We start from the raw sequence: 24,179 nt of genomic DNA on the forward strand, positions 1-24,179 counted from the left end.
TCTGCTTCTCCCTCTCCCTCTGCCTGCCTCTCTGCCTACTTGTGCTCTCTCTCTATCTCTCTGTCAAAAAAAAAAAAAAAAAAGAACCAAATATAACTCAAAAATAAGAAATTTAAAAACTAAAATTAAAAAATCAATGAAAGAACAGTAGATAAGATAGAACTGAAGATGGCATTAGTGAAATAGTACAACTAAAGATTGTCCAGAAAAAAAGTCTAGAGAGCAAAGAAATGGAAAATATAAAAAAGGGTTTAAGAGACATGTAGGACAGAATGAGAAAGTCTAATATTTGTTTAATCAGACTTCTAAAAAGACAGGAGTGGGAAACTGAGACAAAGACAATATCTAAAGGGATATCTGAGAACTTTTGAGAATTGATAAAAAATATCAATCCACGGATAAGAACCCAGACTGTCACAAGCGAGATAATTAACAAGAAATCCACACCTAGATACAACAGAGTGAACTTGTGCAATAACAAAAACTAAGAAATGATTTTAAATACACTAGAAGAAATATTACCTTCAAAAAAATCATAATCAGGCTGGTAGCTGACTTCTCAATACCAACTACAGAATGATCTTTAATGTGCTCAGAGAAAAATAACTCAATCTGAACATAAACTTCTACACCCAGCAATAACTTTCAAGAATGAGTATAAAATATACTTTCAGAAAACAAAAACAGGGGTTAGCCATTATCAAACTGTGATCCCAGATGGTAAAATTAAGAGGTGAGGAATAACAAAAAAAGTGGTAAAAGTGTGGGTGAACATTGACTGTATAAAGTAATAACCATGCTGCTGCTGATGACAACTTGTGGGATTATGTAAGTAACTTAAATTCATAATATCATATAAATTGGTGGAGGGGTGGTGGTGAATGATTGGAATTCAAGTCCTAGGGTCCTTGAATTGTTCAGCAGTGTAAGGATAGTGATCCAATTTAGACTTTGATAAGTATGAAAGATGAAATTTATAAGGTAACCACAGAACAAATAGAAATAAGATCATTAACCTCTAATTTAAGTAGAGAAAATGGGAAAGGGAAAGTAGTAAGTTCAAAAGAAGACAAAGGAGAAAAAATGAAAGAAAGGAAGAAAGAGAAAGTACAAAATAAAATAATAAAAAATAAATCCAAATATGTTATTACACTAAATATAAATGCTGCTCTCCTACACTGCTGATAGGTCATGTAAAATGGTACAACCTTTTTGGAAACAGTTTGGAAGTTTCTACACTAAAGTTAAACATTCTGGTATTCTACTATGGAGAAATCCTAATTCCTACTAAACATACCAACTAGAGAAAAACTCTTGTGCGTGTATACCAGGAGACATTTACAACAAAGCTAAAAAAAAAACACTACTGTCCATCAATAGTAAAAGGAATAACAAGTTGTGACTTTTCATGCCTTCTAGGATATACAGTCATTCATATTCTACTTACTGGCCCGAGTAACATGTATCCAGGGTAACACTGGGAAATAAGTGTGCGATTTATCATTGTCCTTAAAGTGTACCTGCACACTTTTATATACACTTGTGTGTATTCTATAATCTCACAATAAATAAAAAAGAAGATAACTGAGAATCAGAGAATTGTCAAAGGCTGCAAAGCCTGTGAGTCCTAGAGCCACAATTAGAAAATGTCTTTGTGACTCTCAATCTCAACATCTTAACCATTATTCCAAAAAATAACATCAAATACTACTAGCATCGATCCACTAGAAACCAGTGTTAAATAAACAAAAGCAAGCCCACAGCTTTTGTCAAGATCCTTACCAGGGCCCCTAGTTTTCAGTACCGATCCCAAACGCCAGCTTTGCCCCACCTCCTATCACATCCTCCTCAGGCCTGGCAGAAAGCCACATCTCAGAGACAAAGACTGAGAGCAACTCTGGCCAAAAGACAGTCCTCGTGACCACAGAACATTATCTATAGTCACAAGAAATGAAGAACCCTTGAGTTATCAACAGAATGCCCGAAGTGCAACATATGCACAGAAGGGATGATGGCAAACCACCAACACAAAGCTGAATGTGCCTTGGAAAGTCTACTTAGCCAGGAAAACTTCCCTCACGACTGTTCTTTGCGCCAGACTATGATCCGGGACTATTTCCCATGCTTCGAGTATATTTACTGTCCTACCATGGTTGCTCATCCAATCCAGGATATTTCGGAAAATCTTGGCATTCCTAGAACCCTGTGTCTGTAAATATGACCAGGACAGAGTTGGAATTTAAAAAGGCAAACGTGAGGCTCAATGAATGAATCTATGCAAGGGTTAGATGAAAGGTCTTATTCTCATGTGATTATTCTACCAAATTCTGCCCACCCTTGATATCCCGTTATAACTACAGACGACTCAGAAGTTTAGAAGACTAAACTCTGGGTAGAGTATTTCTAAAGTAGGTGTAAAATAATATTAGGGAAGACAAATGCAAAAACAGGATTTCTAGGGAGCATATGCTAAATCTGAGCAATATTGCTTTCTAAGAACATGTTTGCGGAGGCATGGTAATTCCCCAAACAACTTGAAAACTAGTTGTATAAGTCAAAGACCTACAAAAGTTCTTATTGAGATAGCATTAGATTTTCTTTTTTTTTTTTTTAAGGAAGGATTCATTTTTTTTTTTAAGATTTTATTTATTTATTTGACAGAGAGAGACACAGCAAGAGAGGGAACACAAGCAGGGGGAGTGGGAGAGGGAGAAGCAGGCTTCCCGTGGAGCAGGGATCCCAATGCGGGGCTCGATCCCAGGATCCTGGGATCATGACCTGAGCTGAAGGCAGACGCTTAACGACTGAGCCACCCAGGCACCCCAGCATTAGATTTTCTAATGACTTTGTGATAGCATTATTGCTTAACAGTGCTCTTGGAAAGATACCTCTTATTGGTGTCCAAACAAACAGCCGTTAGTTGTCCTATCAGCTTTTCCAAGAACTGGGCTAATTAATAAAGTGGTTTTATTAACTCAAGTTATATTGAATATGAAAAGTTAAAGGGAAAAAGGAACTCTCTGAGAAAAAAACAAGACAAAGAGTCACCCCAACATACATATTTGAATTTGCTGATTTTCAGTCAAGATCAAAGGGAAGAATCAAGGCCCCTGGCGGCCTCAATGAGTGGAGCATGCAACTCTTGACCTTACGGTGGTGGGTTCGGCCCCCATTGGATATAGAAATTACTTAAAAACAAAATCTTTAAAAAAAAAAAAAAGATCAAAGTAAAGAATCAAAGGGTAAGAACAAAGGGAAAAAGAATGGGGGAAGCATAAGAACAGAAGAATAGCTGACCATTAGGGTAACCTGTTTACAAATGTTCCTTTGGGATCAAACCCATCTGGTTCCATTAGAATATAATTGATAGGGCTATGCTGGACATAACCTATAGTCAATTAAAAGAGAGTTGCCTGAGTTCACCTACAAATTAAGTGAAGTCTATGACTTGCTCAAGGCAGAGTTCGCAGGGTCAAAGTCCAGATAACTAGGTTTAAAAAAAAAAAAAGAAAAAACAAACCAAAACTAGCTGTTCATGTTCTCATTTCCCAGACGTTCCAGTCCAATAAAATTTAGCTATGTCATTGATATGAAAAACAAACAATCCTTGTTTATAATAAGAAAGAATTTAACTTACCCCAAACCAGAAGAGGGTAGAGGAGAGGAAAAACAATGCAACACACATTTAGAAATATAGAATTTATTTATATTCACTGTAAGACAGTTTCACATTTTGTACATGGTTACCAGAAGAGATATAACACTCTCAGAGTTTAACATGGCATTATATTGCTATCAAACATTGCTTATGCTGTGTGAGCTGGGAAACACTTATCTTCCCCTTTAAAAAATTTAAGGCTTGGTTTCCAAAAAGTAATTTTACCACTTATTTTTCTGTTTAAGAAACTGGGAACATTCTGAAATAAACCTCAAAGGGGTGGAGGGTGAGGGGCAGCACACACACCTGGCTCATTCATACTCCCATTGAAGACAATGTGATTTGTTGTTGTTAAAGGCCCCTCCTGTTTGAAAATATGTTTTGGCACAAAACCAAATCAGTAGATGGGAGAGGCACTAGATGTAGATCTTTAGCGTACAAACAAGGAAAACTTAAAACTTTATCACCAGCTGCCAGCTAAAAAGTGTTTATTCAAAATTCGCCTACCCATAAATACACACACACAGTAACCTGCACTCACTTTTCTTTGGTACAGCTTACCAAATAGTAGTTCTCTAACACACTAGTAAAAAAAAAAAAAAAAATTTACATTTGTTTTCAACTTTCAGATCAAGTGGCCACAAATCTGTCCTTTCTCCTAAAGAACGTCCTCCATTTTTCTTTTCGATCTTGCAGAAGGTAACCATGGAGGTAACCTTGAACTGATGTGTAATCTCTCTGTTTAAGTGATTGAAGGGGGAGGTGAGGGGAGAAGGAGTGAGAAAATTAATCATGAAAAGAGCTTGGGGGATTTTTTTGAGAATTACCGTATCAACGAGTTCAAAACACAGTGAATTCCAAAAGTGTTTTAGAAGCACTTTTTCCTGCATAAGTATTTCGTTCAATCAACGATGACATCATCATTTTACAAAAGGCAGGATCTGTTTAAACTCAGTAAACTACCTTACAATTCATGAAGTTAATGCTATAACAACAACAAAAGCTGAAAAGGGCCCCCAGTGGGTTCTGCCTCTGGCATAAGGAGGTAGAGACGATCCATCCTGTAGAAGAGATTAACAACAACAAAAAACAAAACCAGTAAAACAAAACAATACTCCACTCCCTCACCAAAAAAACCCAACACATTCCATTTCTAGGGGCTGGTTCTGGGAAGCCAAATTTTATCACCAGGGTAGCATTCAGTCCAATTCAAAGAGATCCATTGCCCACAATCATCTTGCTGTAATTCTTCTGCTGCTCTTCCTTGAAGGTGTCCTTCACCTTTGCTCTCTTCAGCCCTCCATCCCTGGGAATAAAAAGGCAAATAAATAAAAGATACTCCCAATGATGAGTTAAAAGCATTAGCTGCTAACACACGGTCGTGCCACATTTACTGGCTGCCTGGTCAGCACTTGGGCAAAGAACAGGGGATTGGAAAGCAGAAAGACCAAGATTTCAGCGTCTGTTCTACCAGTCACCACATGTGTATTACTTTGGGGAAGGAACAGTCTCTCTGATGCTTGATTAAAATATAGAATAAAAAAATTAGGGGCACCTGGCTGGCTCAGTTAGTTAGGCAACTCACTCTTGATTTTGGCTCAGGTCATGATCTCAGAGTCGTGAGATCAAACCCTGAGTCAGGCTCTGTGCTGGGAATGGAGTCTGCTTGAGATTCTCTCTCTCCTTCTGCCCCTACCCCACCCCCCGGCTCGCACTCTTGTTCTCTCTCTCTCTCTCTCAAAAAAAAAAAAATAATAATAATAATAATAAGTTAAAGAAATAAAATAAATAAAATATAGAATAATATCTCCACTCAGTTTCTTTTTAGAAGTTAGGATTGCTATATTCAAATATTTGGACTTTATATTAAAACTAGGATTGTTTGCCTATCCTTTTCCCCAAGAAAAGCGAAGTATTGTTTCCTTTCATCTAATCAACCTATGTCTTACTAGAAAATCATCCAGGACATTTAAAATATACACACAAGTAATGGTGAGGGTACTGTATATGCATGAGTAAATTACTTAAAGATAAACGGGCTAATCATTATTCAAATCTAATCCTATGTCTACCAAGTTGTATTTTCATTCAAAGCACTATATATTTCAAGTATTTGTAATCTTCCATATTCCAAAACAGACTCAGAATAAAAACAAACAACAAAATCATAAATTGCATTTAATTAAGCAGTGGTTAGTGCCTATGTAAGCAGCATTCCTTAATTCAGACCCTGTGAATCTTTGAACTCTGTCCAGGATGGTGAAAACACAGAGCTGCCTGGGTTATAAGGGCTCTGCATGCCTTTCCTTCTTCGGACAACACAAAGAAACAACAAATTGGAAGCTCTGGGAGGAGACTGGACTATAAGGGGCCACAATGTCTCTCCTAATCTAACGTTTTTGATTTTGAACTCCTAGGAGAGCATGGATGGTGAACTTGCTTACTTCATACTGTGCCTGTTTAATTTTAACCCAGTTAAGCACAAATGTTTACCAAGTGCTCTCTGATGATGATGAATGGATCATAGGTTAGCCCATGAACTCAATGCCATGAAGACAGAACTTGACCTACAAACAAACGCCTGCCTGAACCACTGCAATGTTCTGGCCTCTAGAGTCAAATCCAAGACACAGCCCACCAGTAAGTCCTCAACTTAAAATAGACTACAGTCCACACATCTTCCAGGGGCTCAGCTGTAGGAAATTTCCATGAAACAAGGTTATAAATTGTTGTTCGCTCCCCACAATTGTCCCCAAAAGCCTCTTTTATCCAAAGGAGCTGTCTCTAACTATTCACAGCATTTATGTGAATTCTGAAGAGTCAGAACTAAGTGGAGGAGGGAGAGGTAGAAGAAAGGCCATTCTTTCTTTCCTAAGGTCCAGGCCAAAACTGACAAAAAAGTTAGCAACGTTTGCCCCTGAGCATCCTGACATGATTTTGATGCAACTCACCTAAGCACTCAGAAAACTAACACTGTTCTGAGTACTCCAACTGTGACATGCCCCCTCTAGAGACTTTAAAGTTTTACCCAATTCCCCTTTGCAGTGGCAGCAGATCTGAGTTCCTAAGGAGGCCAGCAGCCATATATAAAAGCCTGTTTGAGATGATACAATCAAGTTCCCATTTAATCTAGGAAAAAAACAATGTAGACATGTTCATTCATACCCAATGTGTGAATGACAGATACACCTGGAAAGGCAGTGAGTCTTTTTTTTTTTTCCTAAAGAAGAGGCTAGGTAATTAAAAGTAATCTTTTATAACAAAATTACATATGGCCCGATACAAGGGAATTAAAAAACTCTGAGGATCGTCTTTTTTTTTTTAAGATTTTCTTTTTTAAAGATTTTATTTATTTATTTGAGAGAGAGAGAGAGCACAAGCGGGGGTGAGGGGCGGTGGGCAGAGGGAAAGGGAGAAGCAGACTCCCTGCTGAGCAGGGAGCCCGACATGGGGCTCCATCCCAGGACCCTGAGATCATGACGTGAGCTCAAGGCAGATGTTTAACCCACTGAGCCACCCAGGTACCCCCTAAGGATCATTTCTGACAGATTTTGCTTAAGCCAATCTGATTGAGATCTGTCCTGTGGCTGACTTGGGTAGGCTGTTATCTTCTTCCTTTCTTTGGTTTATGAGGCTACTGATCCAAAGCTCCAAGATTTTCATATGGCTTTGGGGCAGGAGCAGGGCTGAGAAGTCAGGTGAGAGAAAGCAGGGTAAAGAAATGAAAACAATGAGCAAAAAAGAGGAAGCCAGATCCAGAGTGAACTTGGATCACTAGGGCATTTATAAACTAGGACCTGTGTAAGCCTGTCATTTGATGATGCTATGATGTCTGTAACTTAGTTTCACATATTCCAGCTTAGGTAGTGTGATACAAATGTTAGTTTTAACCTATTTTGACCCTAATCCTGACCTTAGGGCCAGTCAAGTAGCCCTAAATCAAGGACTCATACTCTGGGGATGGTCAGCCAGGCACTGAATTAGAAGACCACCCTCCAAAGGTGCCACTCTAAGGCTTCAATTGTCTTTGTCTTCCAACAACTTCCCAAACCTTGTTAATTCACATAAGGAATTTTAGAAATGGGTTTTCACTATAGAAATTAGTGGCTTCCTAATTAGCATAACGGATGCCAGAAACAAGTTTCTTGGGTGAAATTGGTTGTACTCAAGATATATGAATGGATAAAATAGTCTAGAGACTTTCCCCACCCCTGCATAAGGGAGTGTAAGAATCCAGTTAGCTCTAGTGCAGACGCTGAATTCCTGAGCAGTCCGGAGTCCCACTGGAGGTTTACAAGTTCTTGGTTGAACAGGCTGACAGCCTGACTCAGCCAAATCTTGCTCCTAGAGCATTACTATAATTGCCTCCAGTGAACTTTTCATGCAGTGTTTTCAAAACACCAAAAAAAGATAAACAGAGGGACTTTATTAAATTTACAAGATTTGAAGTATGATTAATCTCCCATTATAACATAGATATAGTTAACCCTCACTGATACAGACTAAATGTTTATGCACCACCCCCCAAATTCATATATTGAAGACCTAACCCCCCAATATACTGGTATTTGGAAATGGGACCTTTGGGAAATAATTAGGTTTAGATGAGGCACTAATCCTCAAGGTAGGATTAGTGCCCCTATAAGAAGAGACACCTGTGAGCCTGCTCTCTCTTTTCTCCCTCTCTCCCTATATTTACACAAAAGCAAGAAGGTGGCCATTTGCCAGCCAAAAGGGAGAGAGAGCTCTGACCAGAAACCGACCTTGCTGGTACCCTGATCTCAGACCTCCAGCCTTCAGAACTGTGAGAAAATACATTTCTGTTGTTTAAGCCGCCCAGCCTGTGGTAATTTGTTATGGCAGGCCGAGCAGACTAATACACTCACCTACGTGCAACCTTCCTCAAACAAGCAAAAAATTAAATCCAGGGTTTCCATAACGAAAATATTTTACTTATTTCCAAGTTTTTAAGTTTTCTTCAATAGAGTTACAGCCAGCGTTAAGTATGAACAAGACCTTTGCTCCCAGGGTCCATTCCCCACCCCCAAATCCATTCTCACTTTCTTCTTCAGTAAAAGAACCTTCAGTTTTAGCTAGATATATGGCCTTCCAGAACAAAGACGGCATTCGCCAGCCTTCTTTGCAGCTCTTATCACATAACTTGAGGTCTAGCCAATGGGCAGAGGTGGAAGTGTCCATCCCGTGCTCGTAAAGAGGCGGGCGCGTCCCTGTTTTCATTCTTTCCTGCCGGCCATTCTCGATACTGTGGAGTAGCGCTGAAGTAGGCATCCTGGACCCTGTCATGGAAGCACACTGAGGATGGGAGATCATAGAATGACCTGTTACGCCAGGCTGCACTGGCCATGTTTAAGCAAGAGGGGTAAACTTCTACATTCTTTAAGCCATTGTCCTCTCATGTAAACCACTGTCCCTTTCCGTTAAACCTCTGGCTAACCAGCACAACCAATGACATTATTAAAAGTGATTTTTTTAATTAAAAAAAATGATAGTACTTCTGAAAAAGGTCTTACCAGGGAAGCTCAGTCAATCCTCCTTGCACAGCAATGGCAGACTTAACCCTGTTAGCAAACTGGACGGCGTCTTCTCCTTCCTGGGGAAAAGAAAATTATGCACATCCTGGGAATAGAGTTTTCAAATAATTCTTAAAATAAATATATCATAGTCTCTAGATTTGTTTGAAAATGTAAGATTCAGGGGCACCTGGGTGGCTCAGTTGGGGTCATGATCAGTCGGCTGGGGTCATGATCTCAGGGTTGTGGAATCCAGCCGCACGTCAGGCTCCACACTGGGCATGACACCTGCTTAAGATTCTCTCTCCCTCTGCCCCTCTCCCCCACATGCGCATGCCCTCGAGCTCTTTCTCTCTGTCTCTTAAAAAAAAAAGTAAGAGTCACATTTTAGCTCAGTTCTATTCTCAATCATAGCAGATATCATTTGTTCTATCAAGAAAATTAAGTACTGTATTGCTTAATTTTGTATCATGTATATATATTTATTATGCTCTTTATTAGTCTTATCTAATATTTAACATTCCATAATAACTGTAGGTTCACTAAACCAATAGCAACTATAAAAACTATTATGGAAAAGAGTCTCTGAATATAAAATAGCCTGATTTGAAGAAACCTAAATACATTTTATTTTATTCATTTCAGACAGAGAGATACAGAACGAGAGAGAGAGCAGGAGCAGTGGGGAGAGGGAGAAGCAGACTCCCTGCTGAGCAGGGAGCCCGATGTGGGGCTCGATCCCAGGACCTGGAGATCATGACCTGAGCCAAAGGCAGACACTTAACCATCTGAGCCACCGAGGCGCCCCCCGTTTTTTTTTTTTTTAATGACCCATTTGCTGAGAAGGTACAAAGGAAGTCCAGCTCTAGCTAATGTGAAGAAAGGAGGCACCCAGGATTTCAGGTAAAAGTTTTCTCGCCTTGATCTGACTGGATAAAGCACCAAAGACCAGTTGTTATCTATGGATAGATACCTCTCTGGTCATCGGGGGCATGTACCACACGTCACAGACGATGGCCCAGCTGGTCATCATGCGAAGCAGGTAGCTCACCATGTTGTATTTACTACTGTTCCAAAATGCATCCCCAAACTGAGGGTTGTACTAAGAAAAAAGAAAAGAAAATACATTCCAGTTATGAACGAAGTGGTGACCTTTCTTATCCATGTCAGTGTTTCCAAGGTGACAAGCCAAACATCTCTATCAGACCCCAAGAGAAAGAGAAGCTACTTGGCTTGATAGAAATGAACAAAGAAGTAAACCAGGCCAGCTAACTCCTCTGACCTGAGCCCCAGAGTGTTGCAGTATGAAGGTTTTCCACCTGAGTCTGAAAGATCTGTCTCCCCACTTAACTGAAGGTGGGTGAAAGTAGACACGGTAACTGTTTTGCTTATTACTGTTTTGTCTTCGGTGCTTAATACAATGCCTGGCACTCAATCCCCTAGTACCTATCAAGCAAACAGGGCAAAATGTAAACAGTTGGTGAATCTGAGTAATGAGTACACAAATGCCTTGAGGAAGACCTTACACACAAGAGGTCTTCAGAATACGATGTTGGCTAAATATCTCTAATATAATGACATCACAATTTTTCTACCAACTAACTGTACAACTGTGAGGCAAATTACATAACATCTCTGAGATTCAGTTTACAAACTGAGAAAGTTTAACTAAAGTTGCGGTTTCTAAACATTTTGGCTTAGCAGCAAATTGCAAATCATTTTCTTCAAATTACATCTAATGCAGAATTCCAGTATATAAAACAGATTTGAAAAAAGAAAAAACAGGGGCACCTGGGTGGCTCAGTCGGTTAAGCAACTGCCTTCAGCTCAGGTTATAATCCCAGGGTCCTGGGATCGAGCCCCACGTGGGGCTCCCTGCTCAGCAGGGAGCCTGCTTCTCCCTCTCCTGCTTTCCCTGTTTGTGCTCTCTCTCTCTCTCTCTGTCCTTAAAAATCTAAAAAAAAAAAAACCAAAAAAACCCAAAAAACAGATGTAGAGAAAAAGGAACCCTGGTAAGGGTGTAAATCAACACAGCCACTATGGAAAACAATATGAGAGAGTCCTCAAAAAATCAAAAACGGAACTACCGTATGAACCAGTAATCCCGCTTTGGGGTATATAACCAATGGAAATGAAAACAAGATCTTGAAGAGATATCTGCATCCCCATGTTCATTGCAGTGTATTATTTACAAGAACCAAGATCTGGAAACAACCTAAGTGCCTGTCAACAGATGAATAGATAAAGGACATGTGGTATATATATATATATATATATATATATATATATATATATATATATATGCATGTATATATATATATGCATGTATATATATATATACATGCATATATATATGGAGTATTATTTAGCCGTGAGAAAGAAGGATATCCTGACATTTGTGACAACACAGATAGACCCTGAAAGCATTATGCTAAGTCACGTAAGTCAGACAGAGAAAGAAAAGTACTCTAGAGTATCATTTATATGTGGAATCTAAAAAGCTGAACTGACAGAAAGAGAGACTAGGAGGGCGGTTACGAGGGGCTAAGGAGAGAGGACAAATTGGAGGAATCGGGGAGATGTTGGTCGAAGACTACAAACTTTGGGTTCTAAGATAAATAAGTTCTGGGGACCTAATGCACAGCATGGTGACTATAGTTCGTAATACTGTATATATATACTCGAAAGTTGCTAAGAGAATAGATCTTAAATGTTCTCACCATAAAAAAGAAAGAGTAATTATGTGATTTGATGGAGGTGTTTGCTAAAACTATGGTGGCAATCATTTTGCAATATGTAAGTGTATCAAGTCAACATATGGTATACTTTGAATTTCCATGATGTTATATGTCAATTATATTTCAATAAAGCTGGGGCAGGGGAAAAGGTATACAAGTGCTTGTTATTCTTACAGATTTTAAGGTTGAGGTTATATCAAAATAAAGTTACCTAGTCACTGCCCTTTTGGGGGGCCAGGGAGGGGCATCTATTTTACCTTAATTGCAACTGGATGTATGGTTCCTCCAATTTCAAAGCTTCCCTTTTTAAACATCATGACTGAAGTGTTATTGATGCAAGTCCCTGCAGAGGGGTGGAAAGGAGGTGGTGAATATTTTTAAAGGTGGTCTTTTTTAAAATAAATTTTAAAAAGGAATTATTTTGATATAAAATAATCTAAAATATTCAAATCATAGCAAAATTATAGTTTACTATCATTTCGTGAAATAGATCAATCCCCACTTAAGTATGTAATTCAACAGCTCTAAGCAAGTTTAATAAACTTTTACTTTGTTATTGAATGCTCTAGAGATATAACTTCGGCATAACAGGTGACAATTTCAATACTTTAAAATAAGGACCTTTGAGGGGCCCCTGGGTGGCTCAGTCAGTTAATCGTCTGCCTTTGGCTCAGGTCATGATCCCAGGGTCCTGGGATCGAGTCCCGTGTCAGGCTCCCTGCTCAGCGGGGAGTCTGCTTCTCCCTCTCCTCCCTGTTTGTGCTCTCTCACTATCTCCGTCTCTCTCTCTCTCAAATAAATAAATAAAATCTTTAAAAGATTAAAAAATAAAATAAAATAAGGACCTTTGAAAAATTATGAACAATACCTGTCCAAGTTCATTACCCAGAAATGACTTTTAAGATCAAAAAGGCACGATGACTTCCAAAAACAAAAAACAAAATCAAAAACAAAACACCATGACTTCCATCAAATGTCAGAAGAAAGCAAGGGATTACTAGCTCAGAAAAGGGCAGCTCATTCCTATGGGACAGCAGAGATCTGGACTAAGAATGCCAATTCTAGAACAATCCAAGTCCTCATACACTTTTTTTTTTAAAGATTTTATTTATTTATTTGTCAGAGAGAAAGAGAGAGAGCGCACAAGCAGGGAGAGTGGCAGGCAGAGGGAGAAGCAAGCTCCCCGTTGAGCAAGGAGCCCGATGCGGGACTCGATCCCAGGACCCTGGGATCATGACCTGAGCCGAAGGCAGACACTTAACCGACTGAGCCACCCAGGTGTCCCTCCTCATACACTTTTCACGCTTGTTGTTATCAACTACGGCTTGGTATGCAGTCACCCTTTCTTACCTTCAGGAAAGATTAATATGGGTAGTTTTTTCTTATCAGCAATGTGTTCTTTTAGTCTGTGAAGAAAAATAAAGGATCAAAATGCTACCTTTATAAAGGTAGAGGTGTGAGTCCTCTTTGGTCTTCTTTACACTCTACTAGCACAAATATAATTGTATAGCAAGAAGGAGGGAAAAAATAAGACATAAGTAAAGGAAATCAACTCAAGTTGGCCCCTTTCTAAAAAGCATAAGGTCATCTGAACTATTTCAATTTCTCTAATTTCACAGTGAGCAACCTTCAGTGCTTTCTGCCTACTCTTAAAAAAGAATGCGAGGTAGTCATGTGACATGTGCTCTGCCGCCCCCATGTCAGGAGGTTTGTGCCCTTTTCCATGTACTTATATTTTGTCATCTGAAAAACGGGAATACTGGTTGCCGGACCAGTCTGCTTCGTGGCCATTAAGTATAAAGAAGCTCCTTAAATGAGTAGGGCTCAGCTTTCCTATGACACAGACACCATAAAGCTGAGAACGCGGCTTAGGTCCTGCCTTCCCTGCAGCCAGCCCTGTATTTCCAACTGCTCACCAGAAGTTGGTGGCTCGGATAGAGACGTCACAGCTGCCAGTATCCCAATGCTAAATAATCTCCAACTGCGGTATAGTTTTACCGACCTTAAACAGATTTCAACAAGTACTTTTCATTTTACTCTTTTTTTTTTTTTTTCAGGGGCACCTGGGTGGCTCAGTTGGTTAAGCATCTGCCTTCGGCTCAGGTCATGATCCCGGGGTCCTGGGATCGAGCCCTGCATCAGGCTCTCTGCCCAGTGGGGAGTCTGATTCTCCCTCTCACTCTCCCTCTGTGCGCGCGCTCTCTCTCTCTCTCTCAGATAAATAAATAAAATCTTAAAAAAAAAAAAAAAAGCATAGCTCGCCTTCATGTTTCTAGAAGCAATAACCCAAGGGCCTTCGGTTAAAGGCCTCAGGCAAAAAGCTGTTTCCCAACAAAGGCTTCTGGTAGCTCATCTCTATCCCAAGCCCTAGAGGTTCCTTCTGTTTCATAAAAAGCATTAGCTCTGTCTGTCTCTAGATGGACTTAAGTGATAACGGACACCCAGCAAACAATTAGCCATCTCTTTACTCAGCAAACAGTTACCAATTATTTAACTTTCAAGGTAGTAAGTTTTAGTTCTGAAAACTCAGTGACTGGACTATACCTAAGCCACAGCAATACAAACGTATGGGCCTTCTAATCTTGTATTTCCCACTATGACTACAGACTTAAAATTTTTAAGAACGTAGCTAAGGTGATTCAGCAGAAAAAGCTAACCACAAATAAAGCTCCATATATTTTAGGTTTAATCCTTAGTACTGCCCTGTCTTCTTTGGTGGGAAGGTCAAGATTTATCAGAATTTATGCTACCCCAAAGGATACTGAGTAATGTCACTGCTTACCTCTTAGTGACCAAGTGTCGATCCTTCATTTCTGAGCGTTCAAACCAGACATGTGGACAAGCCTTGACCATAGCTCTCTGAATAATTCCCATCAATCCACCATGGACCTGGCCAACCTAAAGTACCATGAGAAAAAAAAAGAAACATGTAAAGGCACAGCGAGGCAAAAAAAGCTTTTTTTTTTTTTTTTTTTTAAGTACCAGGAAGTTCTTATTCCCCACCAAGAGAAAAGATTGGTTTTCTTCTACTGACTGAAGTTCTTAATCTAATCAAAGGACATGAATGGCCAAATGTAAGCAAAAGGTATTCTTTAATAGCACCTTTGAATTTTAAGCTTAAAATGTTGCTACACTAGTTATACTCTAGCTTTAGAAAGTAGAAGTCTCTCAGCTTGGTCAAGATAAGATAAATGCAAGTTAAAACTACACTGAAATACCATTTCTCACTCATTAGACTGAAAAGGACTTAAAAGCTTAACAATGCACCCTAAGCCAAGGCTATGGAAAATGGCACTCAGGGGCAGCTGGGTGGCTCAGAAGGGTAAGCGTCTGACTCTTGATTTCAGCTCAGGTCATGATCTCAGGGTCTTGAGATCAAGCTGGGTGTGGAGCCTGCTTAAGATTCTCTCTCCCCTCTCCCTCTGCCCAGCCACTCCCCACCCCACCTTGCGGGAGGAAGGGAGGGAGGGAGGGAGGGAGGGAGGGAGGGAGGAAGGAAGGGAGGGAGGGAGGAAGGAAGGAAGGAAGGAAGGAAGGAAAGAAAGAAAGAAAACAGCACTTATACATGGCTTGTGATGGGGGAGATTATAACACCCATAGAAGGAAATTTGGCAGTATCTATCGAAACTACATACACATTTATCCTTCAACTCAATAATTCCACTTCTGGGAATTTACCCTGAAGATATACCCCCAACGAAATGAAAATACATACGCACAAGGTTTTAATTGTAACATTATTTGTAATTTCAAGATATTGGAAACCATCTAAATGCTAAACATAAGAAATCAGATGAATAAACGATCCTATGTACACACAACAGAGTGCCATGCAGCTGGGAAAGGAGCAAGGTTGATCTCTACGACTAATAAGGAGTGATTTCCCAGAGTTACTGGGTTGGGGTTTTTTTCAGTTGGGGTTTTAATTTTTTTTTATGAGTATAGTTGACATACAACGTTACCCTAGTTTCAGGTGTACAACACAGTGACTGAACAGATATCTGTATACATCATGCTATGCTCACCACTCAGGCAATATTGCTTAAGTGAAAGAAGCAAATTGCCAAAGAGCAAATATAGCATGCTGACCTTTGTGTAAAATAGAAAGGGAAATACATACATATATTTATTTCTACAAAAAGAGAAAAAATTCAAAGCAGTGAAGTTGGAGATCTACAAGGGGAGGAGGGAATGGGGCAAAACGGACGCGGGCGGAAATGACACTGTTATGAGTAGACCTTTATTGTTTAGTTTTGACATTTAGAAGCATTCTAACAATAAATCAACAAGGATGGGACTAGCAAACCAAATGCAAACTGAAGGAAGGGGGGAAAAAATCTAAGACATGTACAAAGATGGTATTTGACCACACACCCTCCATCTCTCCTCAAGGAGAACTGCAAAATACCCTGGATTTTTCTTTTCTTTTTTTTTTACAACATTTGTTTTTGTAGTAAAACAAGTGAAGCAATTCTGAAACAATTTTAGATGTACCACTGGATTGAAAAAATAGGTAAATATGTTGATATTGTTGAGAGCCAGGATATTCACTATAAATAAAGGGAGATACAAATACGGATTGGGAAAAGCAAGAAAGAACCCTATGAATTGGGCGCCTGGGTGGCTCAGTTGGTTAAGCGACTGCCTTCGGCTCAGGTCATGATCCTGGAGTCCCTGGGTCGAGTCCCACATCGGGCTCCCTGCTCAGCAGGGAGTCTGCTTCTCCCTCTGACCCTCCCCCCTCTCATGCCCTCTCTCTATCTCATTCTCTCTCTCAAATAAATAAATAAAATCTTAAAAAAAAAAAAAGAACCCTATGAATTGCATGAATTGGTACAGACCCAAATTTCCAATATTATATTAATATTAGAAATAAATACTCAATATCATTAAAAATATACATAATTTATACACATTTTATGTAGAGAGACAGAGAGAAAGCCAGCACATGAGAATGCAAACGATAAAGCAAATGGAGCAAAATGCTACCAACAGGTAGATGTGATTAAAGGGCATATGGATGTTTATTATTACAATTTGTCTATGACTTAGAAAATATTTCTAATTTTTTTTAAAAAGTAGAAGTCTTTGTTTAGGAGGAAAAAGGACTCTGAAAAGACCCTGAGAAGAGATCTTGAATATTCTTCAGACATATAGTTTGTGTTGAGCCAAAAGAGGCTACATGTGACCTTTGGAAGTCAGCAATACAGTTTCCTCCCATTTCTGCCCTCTCTGCCTCAGATTTAAACCTAACTGGCTTTCCGTGTCTATCACTCCACCCACTGGAAAGTTAGCAGGGGCTACGTTTTTCTAAACTTTCTAAACACAATAAAAAAGCATAGAAAATTCCAAAAAAATTCTGAGGACTCAGTCACCAATGAGTTGTATTCAACTTTTTGTTGACCAGGACACAGAGTGAGTATGGTCCCAGAAACAGAAAATCGTAATTTGGCAAGTTGGTTAAAATGCCCAAACCTCTGCTTTCTTATCTGTAACAAAGTATCAGCCCAAATCTCACTGGATTACAGGGAGGTCACATATAATGTATGTGGAAGTGCTTGACCACATAAATGCAAGGAATTATTACATACACCCAGAATGGTGCCGGGTGTATGTAACAATCCTACTAAGGATTGTTAACAGGAGGGTCCTCGAGTGGGCTTTTAAACAAAATCATACTTGTATGATGCACAAGTATGTCACTGTTTTTCTTAAGAATGGGTACATAACTATTAACTGATTCCTAACCTAAAAAAGGTTAAGAACTACCAATTCCCGTAAGTCTTTGCCTAGAAGTAGTTAAAGCTTCCTTGGATTCAGACAAAATAATGGAGTAAAATGTGGTTGCCCAAGAGATATATATCTGAACTTATATTTTAGACGGATTAACTATCTGGCAATAAATTAGGAGTTTTTACAAAGGCCTTCAAAACCCCCCCAGTGACTGAGAAAGGCAACATGGTCTATATATTTGTCTTTCTTGCTTGATCTTCATTAAAAAGTCTGATTTTTTTTTTCAATTGTATATGATTCCCTGAAGGAAGACACAATTAATTGGCTGGTAAGGGATTTGCACAGCTCTAAGGAGGAAGACTTTAACGTCTCAAAGTGTTATTTATTAAACACTGCTGGGATTTTAGAAGCAAGATAGAATCAACCTTGCAAAGTCCTATCAAGCTCAAGTATGTCTACATTTCGGTAAGTCAAAATTTTTACTCCCTTTTTTTAAAAGACTGATCCATTTATTTATTTTTATTTTTTAAAGATTTTTTTTTTTTTTAAATTTTTAAGTCATCTCTACACCCAACGTAGGGCTCAAACTCACAACCCCAAGATCAAGAGTCACACGCTCCACTGACTGAGCCAACCAGGCGCCCTAAATTTTTTACTACCTTAGATATAATGGCTACTTTCCTTTTTTTTCTTGCACCACGTAGTGTTCATTTAATGTATTATATAACTTATACAGCTACAGTAGTATAACCTAGTCATTTCCTAATATAAAACTTTCTAATGTGTGCCAAAATAAATTAAAAGTTTGAACAATCCACAAAAGATACAATGACTTGAACTATCACTGCGCTGCTCTTACCATAGCATAGCATCCATCCGTGGTCAAGATCAAAACATCTATTGGGGAAGTGTGGTTGGCAACACAAATGCCTCCCTTCTGGGGTCTGTACTGCCTGCAATTACAAACAGTGGTAAATACTAAACCTGGAAATTTGTCATTATTTTGCAGAACAGCATGTATAGATTCATCTTATATTGCTTTAAAAAGTACGTTAAAAAAATATAGTTTCAAAGTAGATGGTCCCATCTTAAAAAGGTTATCTCCAGGCAGTATGATGGGAGTGGGATAAGAGTATAGGAAGGGGCCGATGACTTGCCCTTTATATATATTTACATTGGTTTTTTGTAATGATCTATTTTCCTTTTATAATGAAAAAGGATAATTTAAAAATATTAGACTGAGTTACAAAGATTCCATAACTTTAATATTGTGATATGCAAGTTTCACTTATCCTAAGTATTTTCCTACTATTTCAGGCTTCATAAGCATCATTTTTAGTAGTTTCACAGTGACCAACAGGTAAATTTACTATAGTTTCCTCCCTCTTATCCCCTTAAAGCAGAGGTTGACAAACTTTTCCTATGGAGGGCCAGATAATAAATATTTTAGGTTTTGCAAGCCAGCCAATCCCTGTCAAAACTACTGGACTCTGCTGTTTTGGCACAAGGGTAGTCACAGACAATATACAAATGAATGAGCATGGCTATGTTCCAATAAAACTTTATTTACAAAAAACAGATGGCAGGCCCCATTTGGCCTCTAGGCCCATAAGTTAGTTTGCCGACCCTTGTCCTAAAGTTCAACCAGTATCTGACACTAATTAAGCAAAGTAGTCTTCATTGGCCCAATACAGAGAAGAAAGAGAACCAAATGCATAACAACTTTAGCATGCTTTCCTTAAAATTAGAAGCAATTCTATATATAATAAGTTGTGAACTCTCTATGTAATTAAATCACCTTTTCTGTAGATAGTATCTCTTCTGATCACAGTTCTACCAAAGCATTTTCTTCTACTCCTCATCCCCAAAACTCACAGCTCAAAGAAAAAAAACATGTAATTTTAGAAATGTAAGGGGTCTTTTATGTCGGTAACACATGGTAAAGCCAAAGGAGATAATGTCTCCCTTCCACAGATGAGACAGAAAGATCCAGGCAACAAAAAAGAGGGGCTTTTCTAGAACTTTTGAAATAATGAAATTAAAAGTAAAAAAGTAAAACTGGGTTAACAGAAAAGTAATTCAAAAGCAATCAAAATTACTTCAGTCAGCTAATACCTTCAGTTAGCTACCATTCTCCTCTATGGTTAGGGGTGAGGGAAGCCAAGTGTGGTGTTATGTCTTAAGGCTCAGTTACGGAACTTCGGAAGTGGCGGGACGGAGACCAGAAAGCAGGTCTCAAGGCTTAAAGGCCCATCCTCCTTCCCCCACACCCCAGGCCTGTCAACGGCATCACTTTTTACAACGACAGACCCAGTTCACACCCTGACTCTGCCACGAACCAGTCACGTGACTTTAGACAACCAGTCCCGGAGCTCCTCCACTTCACGTGCAGGACAACAGCGCCTGTCACGGGGGACGACCTAGGAGAAGCACGGGCCTGGCCTGCACACCAGAAATGCCCGATTATTAAGTGTCATTACATTATTATGTGGTTCCTTTGGCAAACGGATGGCTCTTTCAAAGACTTTCGTGCAAAACCATCGTGTCTGTGACACTCTCAGCAGCAGGGATGAACGTACCGGAAGTACGCTGACTTCCCCCACTTCCTGCACCCACGGCTGTCAGTGGCAGGCTGGGTTTACGAACAGAAAGGCAGATGGAAGCCCGCAGACACTCACTTGTTATGATAATGAATGGTACCGGAGAGGGCTCGCACACAGATCCGACAGCACGTCAGGTGGACCAGTTCACTCAGCCAGTTTTTGAGGCTGAAAGAAAGAGAAAACAGTTCATGGCGCAGTCGTGGGCCCTCCTAGGAAACAATACAATAAAAGCTTCAGTGTGCTCCTTCCTAGCAGCATACCCTGTTCTGAAACACAAGCACAGTTGACTTCTTAAAGTCTCATTGAGGCCCTTAGGACAAAACTCCAATGGAAAAATAGCTCCCACCTGACAAGACTATCACGATAAATTCCTGACCATGAGAAGCTGAAGCATCTTTGGTCTCAGCCCGGTGAGCCTGACCATGTGTAAGACTCTCTTGCTTTCCTTGAGTCCCTCGGTCTGTTTTCTTTCTTTCCTTCATTTCCCCTTTGAAAAACAAGTTCTCACCATATATAGGAAAGTGTGATGGCAAATCAAATACAGACTATGGATATGAAGTAAGCCAAATTTTAGTGAGTGTGTCGAGGCCATAAATTTGATGCAATACATAGGGATCAAATATTCTTCTTGTGGACACAGCTAAGCAAAGTGACAATCCTATTTATGGCTGAGTGGAAGGGAACATTTCACCTGCTATCTGGCAGCTGTCCAACCAGTGTAGTTCCTATAACCAACAAACTGATCCCAATGAAAGCCAAGGTGAACCTGAAAAAGAAAAGGTAATGCAAAAGTTAATCGCACAGTAAGGGGAAAAGGGAAATAACCTAAATGTTCATAAATAATGAGACTGTAAATAGTTTTATTCTATCTACAACATGGAATATGGTGCTGCCATTAAAAGAATTGAGTAAATCTATAGATTCTGACATGGAAGAATGGTCCTGGGTACATTTTGAGAGAAAAAAAAAAAGCAAGATAAATTTCAAAATAACATGTGGAGTGTGATACCATTTTCGAAATAATAGTGAGCATATAACTAGTTTATAGATGCACAGAGAAGGCCTGGAAATTTATTCACAAAACTATCAAACTCAATCTATGTAATCATCCAAGGGTTAAAAGGCTAGTGAAAAGAATAAATTAAAAACACTTGCCCTTTTGCTTTTCTGAATTATTTTAATGTTTTTAAATATACTCATATTAACTTCTTGTATATATGAGAAAAAAGGTTTATGTTGTCTGAAAAACTCATGTCAGGTTGAAAATAGTTATCTTATTTTGTCCAGGATACACTGGTGGGCATAGTATGATTGTAACTGTCTTCCAAAGGTCTAAAAATAACTTGTTCTTCTGTGTTTTTTAATGACAGGGGGAGGTACGATTCAAATTTTTCTCAAAGGAATTTAAAATTTAGAGCAAATTTAAACGTCTGCCTTCAGCTCAGGTCATGATCCCAGGGTCCTGGGATTGAGCCCCACATCCGGTTCCCTGCTCAGCGGGAAGGCTGCTTCTCCCTCTCCCATTCCCCCTGCTTGTGTTCTCTCTCTCGCTGTCTCTCTCTCTGTGTCAAATAAATAAATAAAATCTTAAAATGTAGAGCAAATAGCAAGAAAGCTCTTTCATAATAAGAACACCAAATTATGGCACCATGTAGAAACCCTTTAATGCAAATCTGTTGTCCCTTTGTATGTCCATGGTAACTCAGAAGTTAGTAACAAGGTGACTGACAATACCTCTAATCCCACATAGACACCTTCCATTTTTGAAAGGTGCTTTTAATATTCATTCGAATCACTTCAAAAAGAAAATACTTATTTTCAGAAATGTACACAGAATTACACAAAAAGATGAAATTTAAAATCTTTCAAAATAAATGGGGCTTCCTTATAAACACATTGTTAAGGTGTTAAGCCTCATTAAAGTCTTAAAAAAAAAAAAAACCACAACAAAAACCTTGTTAAAGTCTTGGTTTAAGACCGTGTGACAGAGCAATCTGAAGGCCAGATTCAGTTTTCTTTCCATGCCATATTTTCATGCTAACCACTGAACAATAACTAAATCACTGTTCAATCTCATCCACCAATTATGCAAAAGTTTTAAAACATTTTCCTACCCTGTCCTAATGAGAATCATTTGTTCCGAACACACTAAATCAGAAGGGGTTACATTTGAACGTGTTTAACAATTGGGTTCAAAACTATTGAAAGTTTTTATTTGCTAGATTAACAGGCCAAAAACTTCTGATTTCCAGTTTAAGTGAGCCAACCTGAGAGCTCTCATAGACGTCACAAGTTTTCAGCCAGTCTGTTTTTTTAAGAGTTTTACTGAGATACAATTTACCTATCATACAATATACCCATTTAAAGCAGTCAGTGGTTTGGGGCATATTCACCGAGTTGTACAACCATCAACATAAGTCAATTTTAGCACGATCTGCTTTTTGACTGTTCACTTTGTAGCAACAGCTCATCTTATAAAGGATTTACAGAGCAATTCTTTGACACTAAAGAGGATGTACTAAGAATAGGAGTCTTAATTCTTCTATTGCCTTCTTCTTGGGTGCTTACATTACTGGATTATCCTACATCTGTGGTTTCTTTGCAAGAATCTACTATGTTACTTCTTTAGTTTGCGAGCGTTATTAGCACTAGTTTAATCTAAGTAGATAATAGAATCATAATACCATTTGCTGGCACCCACAGCAGGTAAAAGCTAACTGACAAACGAGAGCGTCTCAAATACTCGGTCAAGTACAGATGTAAGAGCTAATCTAAATAGTCAACTTTACTGAAGTTGCATTTCTTTTTAGGAATAAAAACAGAATAAATGGAAGCTCTAATTATAAATAGCCTAGAAATGCCTAATAAATAAAAGCTCAGATATTTCCTTCATGCGTACCGACGGATAGTCTTGCACATGTTCAGAGTACATGAACCCCCCGCCCCCCAGTTGGGGAACACTGGCTTAAGGTTCAAACAAAAGTATATGTGAAACCCTGAATTTCACTTTGTTATCACAGCTGAAATGATTCCCAAAAGACATACCATGCCCCGACTGGCAAACTGGCAACATGGGCAAAAAGAACAAAAAAAACAAAAAAATACAGAAAGAGCTTAGAAATATGCCTTTGCCTATACTTAAGCAATCTCTTCACTTGTAACAAACCCAAATGAGGCAAGTATAGGCCACCCTAGGGATGGTCAAATGGTTTCAAGTCATGTGCCAATTTGAGGTGGCTAATTCAATTGCCTGGACAGTTCTATTGAGAGGGTGCCAAGGCTATGTCCAGGGAAATGAAGCAAGACCATCAACAGCAATATTGTGACTGGTATACATGCCTCCTACCTGCCATCACCATGCTGGACACACCTTGGCCACCAGTGCTCCATCCCACTGCCCAGCGTCACCTCTGCTACTCTTACGTTCCCCACAGTGGCTCTAGTAAGCTGCACTTGAAAGTACCTCCTCATCAGGCGGCATTCCAACTCAGAACCAGAAGGGGACACAGGTGGCAAACTTTTTTTTTTTTTAATTAATGTATAATGTACTATTTGTTTCAGAGGTACAGGTCTGTGATTCATCAGTCTTACACAATTCACAGCGCTCACCATAGCACATACCCTCCCCAGTGTCCATCACCCAGCCACCCCATCCCTCCCACCCCCCTCCACTCCAGTAACCCTGTTTGTTTCCTGAGATTAAGAGTCTCTTATGGTTTGTCTCCCTCTCTGGTTTCGTCTTGTTTCATTTTTCCCTCCCTTCCCCTATGATCCCCTGTCTTGTTTCTCAAATTCCTCATATCAGTGAGATCATATGATAATTGTCTTTCTCTGACTGGCTTACTTCGCTTCGCATAATACCGTCTAGTTCCATCCACGTCGTTGCAAACGGCAAGATTTCATCTTTTGATGGCTG

The 24,179-nt window shown here is 39.3% G+C and overlaps 1 protein-coding gene across 1 annotated transcript in view; it reads right to left on the reverse strand.

The window, feature by feature from the left end:
* Positions 1 to 3,689: 3,689 nt before the first annotated feature.
* The window catches only part of GPAT3 (glycerol-3-phosphate acyltransferase 3), a 61,833-nt gene continuing 41,343 nt past the window's right edge, over positions 3,690 to 24,179 (reverse strand). Inside the window, exons 5-13 of the mRNA XM_021702237.2 lie at positions 20,955 to 21,029; positions 20,339 to 20,428; positions 18,520 to 18,613; positions 14,710 to 14,825; positions 13,278 to 13,333; positions 12,185 to 12,270; positions 10,163 to 10,291; positions 9,190 to 9,269; positions 3,690 to 4,964 (exon numbers count right to left, since the gene is read on the reverse strand). Of these exons, the coding sequence (XP_021557912.1) occupies positions 4,868 to 4,964; positions 9,190 to 9,269; positions 10,163 to 10,291; positions 12,185 to 12,270; positions 13,278 to 13,333; positions 14,710 to 14,825; positions 18,520 to 18,613; positions 20,339 to 20,428; positions 20,955 to 21,029 (823 nt within the window). The 3' untranslated portion in view covers positions 3,690 to 4,867. The remainder of the gene's footprint in view (positions 4,965 to 9,189; positions 9,270 to 10,162; positions 10,292 to 12,184; positions 12,271 to 13,277; positions 13,334 to 14,709; positions 14,826 to 18,519; positions 18,614 to 20,338; positions 20,429 to 20,954; positions 21,030 to 24,179) is intronic.

The sequence above is a fragment of the Neomonachus schauinslandi genome, chromosome 2 (genome assembly GCF_002201575.2).
Source record: "Neomonachus schauinslandi chromosome 2, ASM220157v2, whole genome shotgun sequence".
Lineage (NCBI taxonomy): Eukaryota > Metazoa > Chordata > Mammalia > Carnivora > Phocidae > Neomonachus > Neomonachus schauinslandi.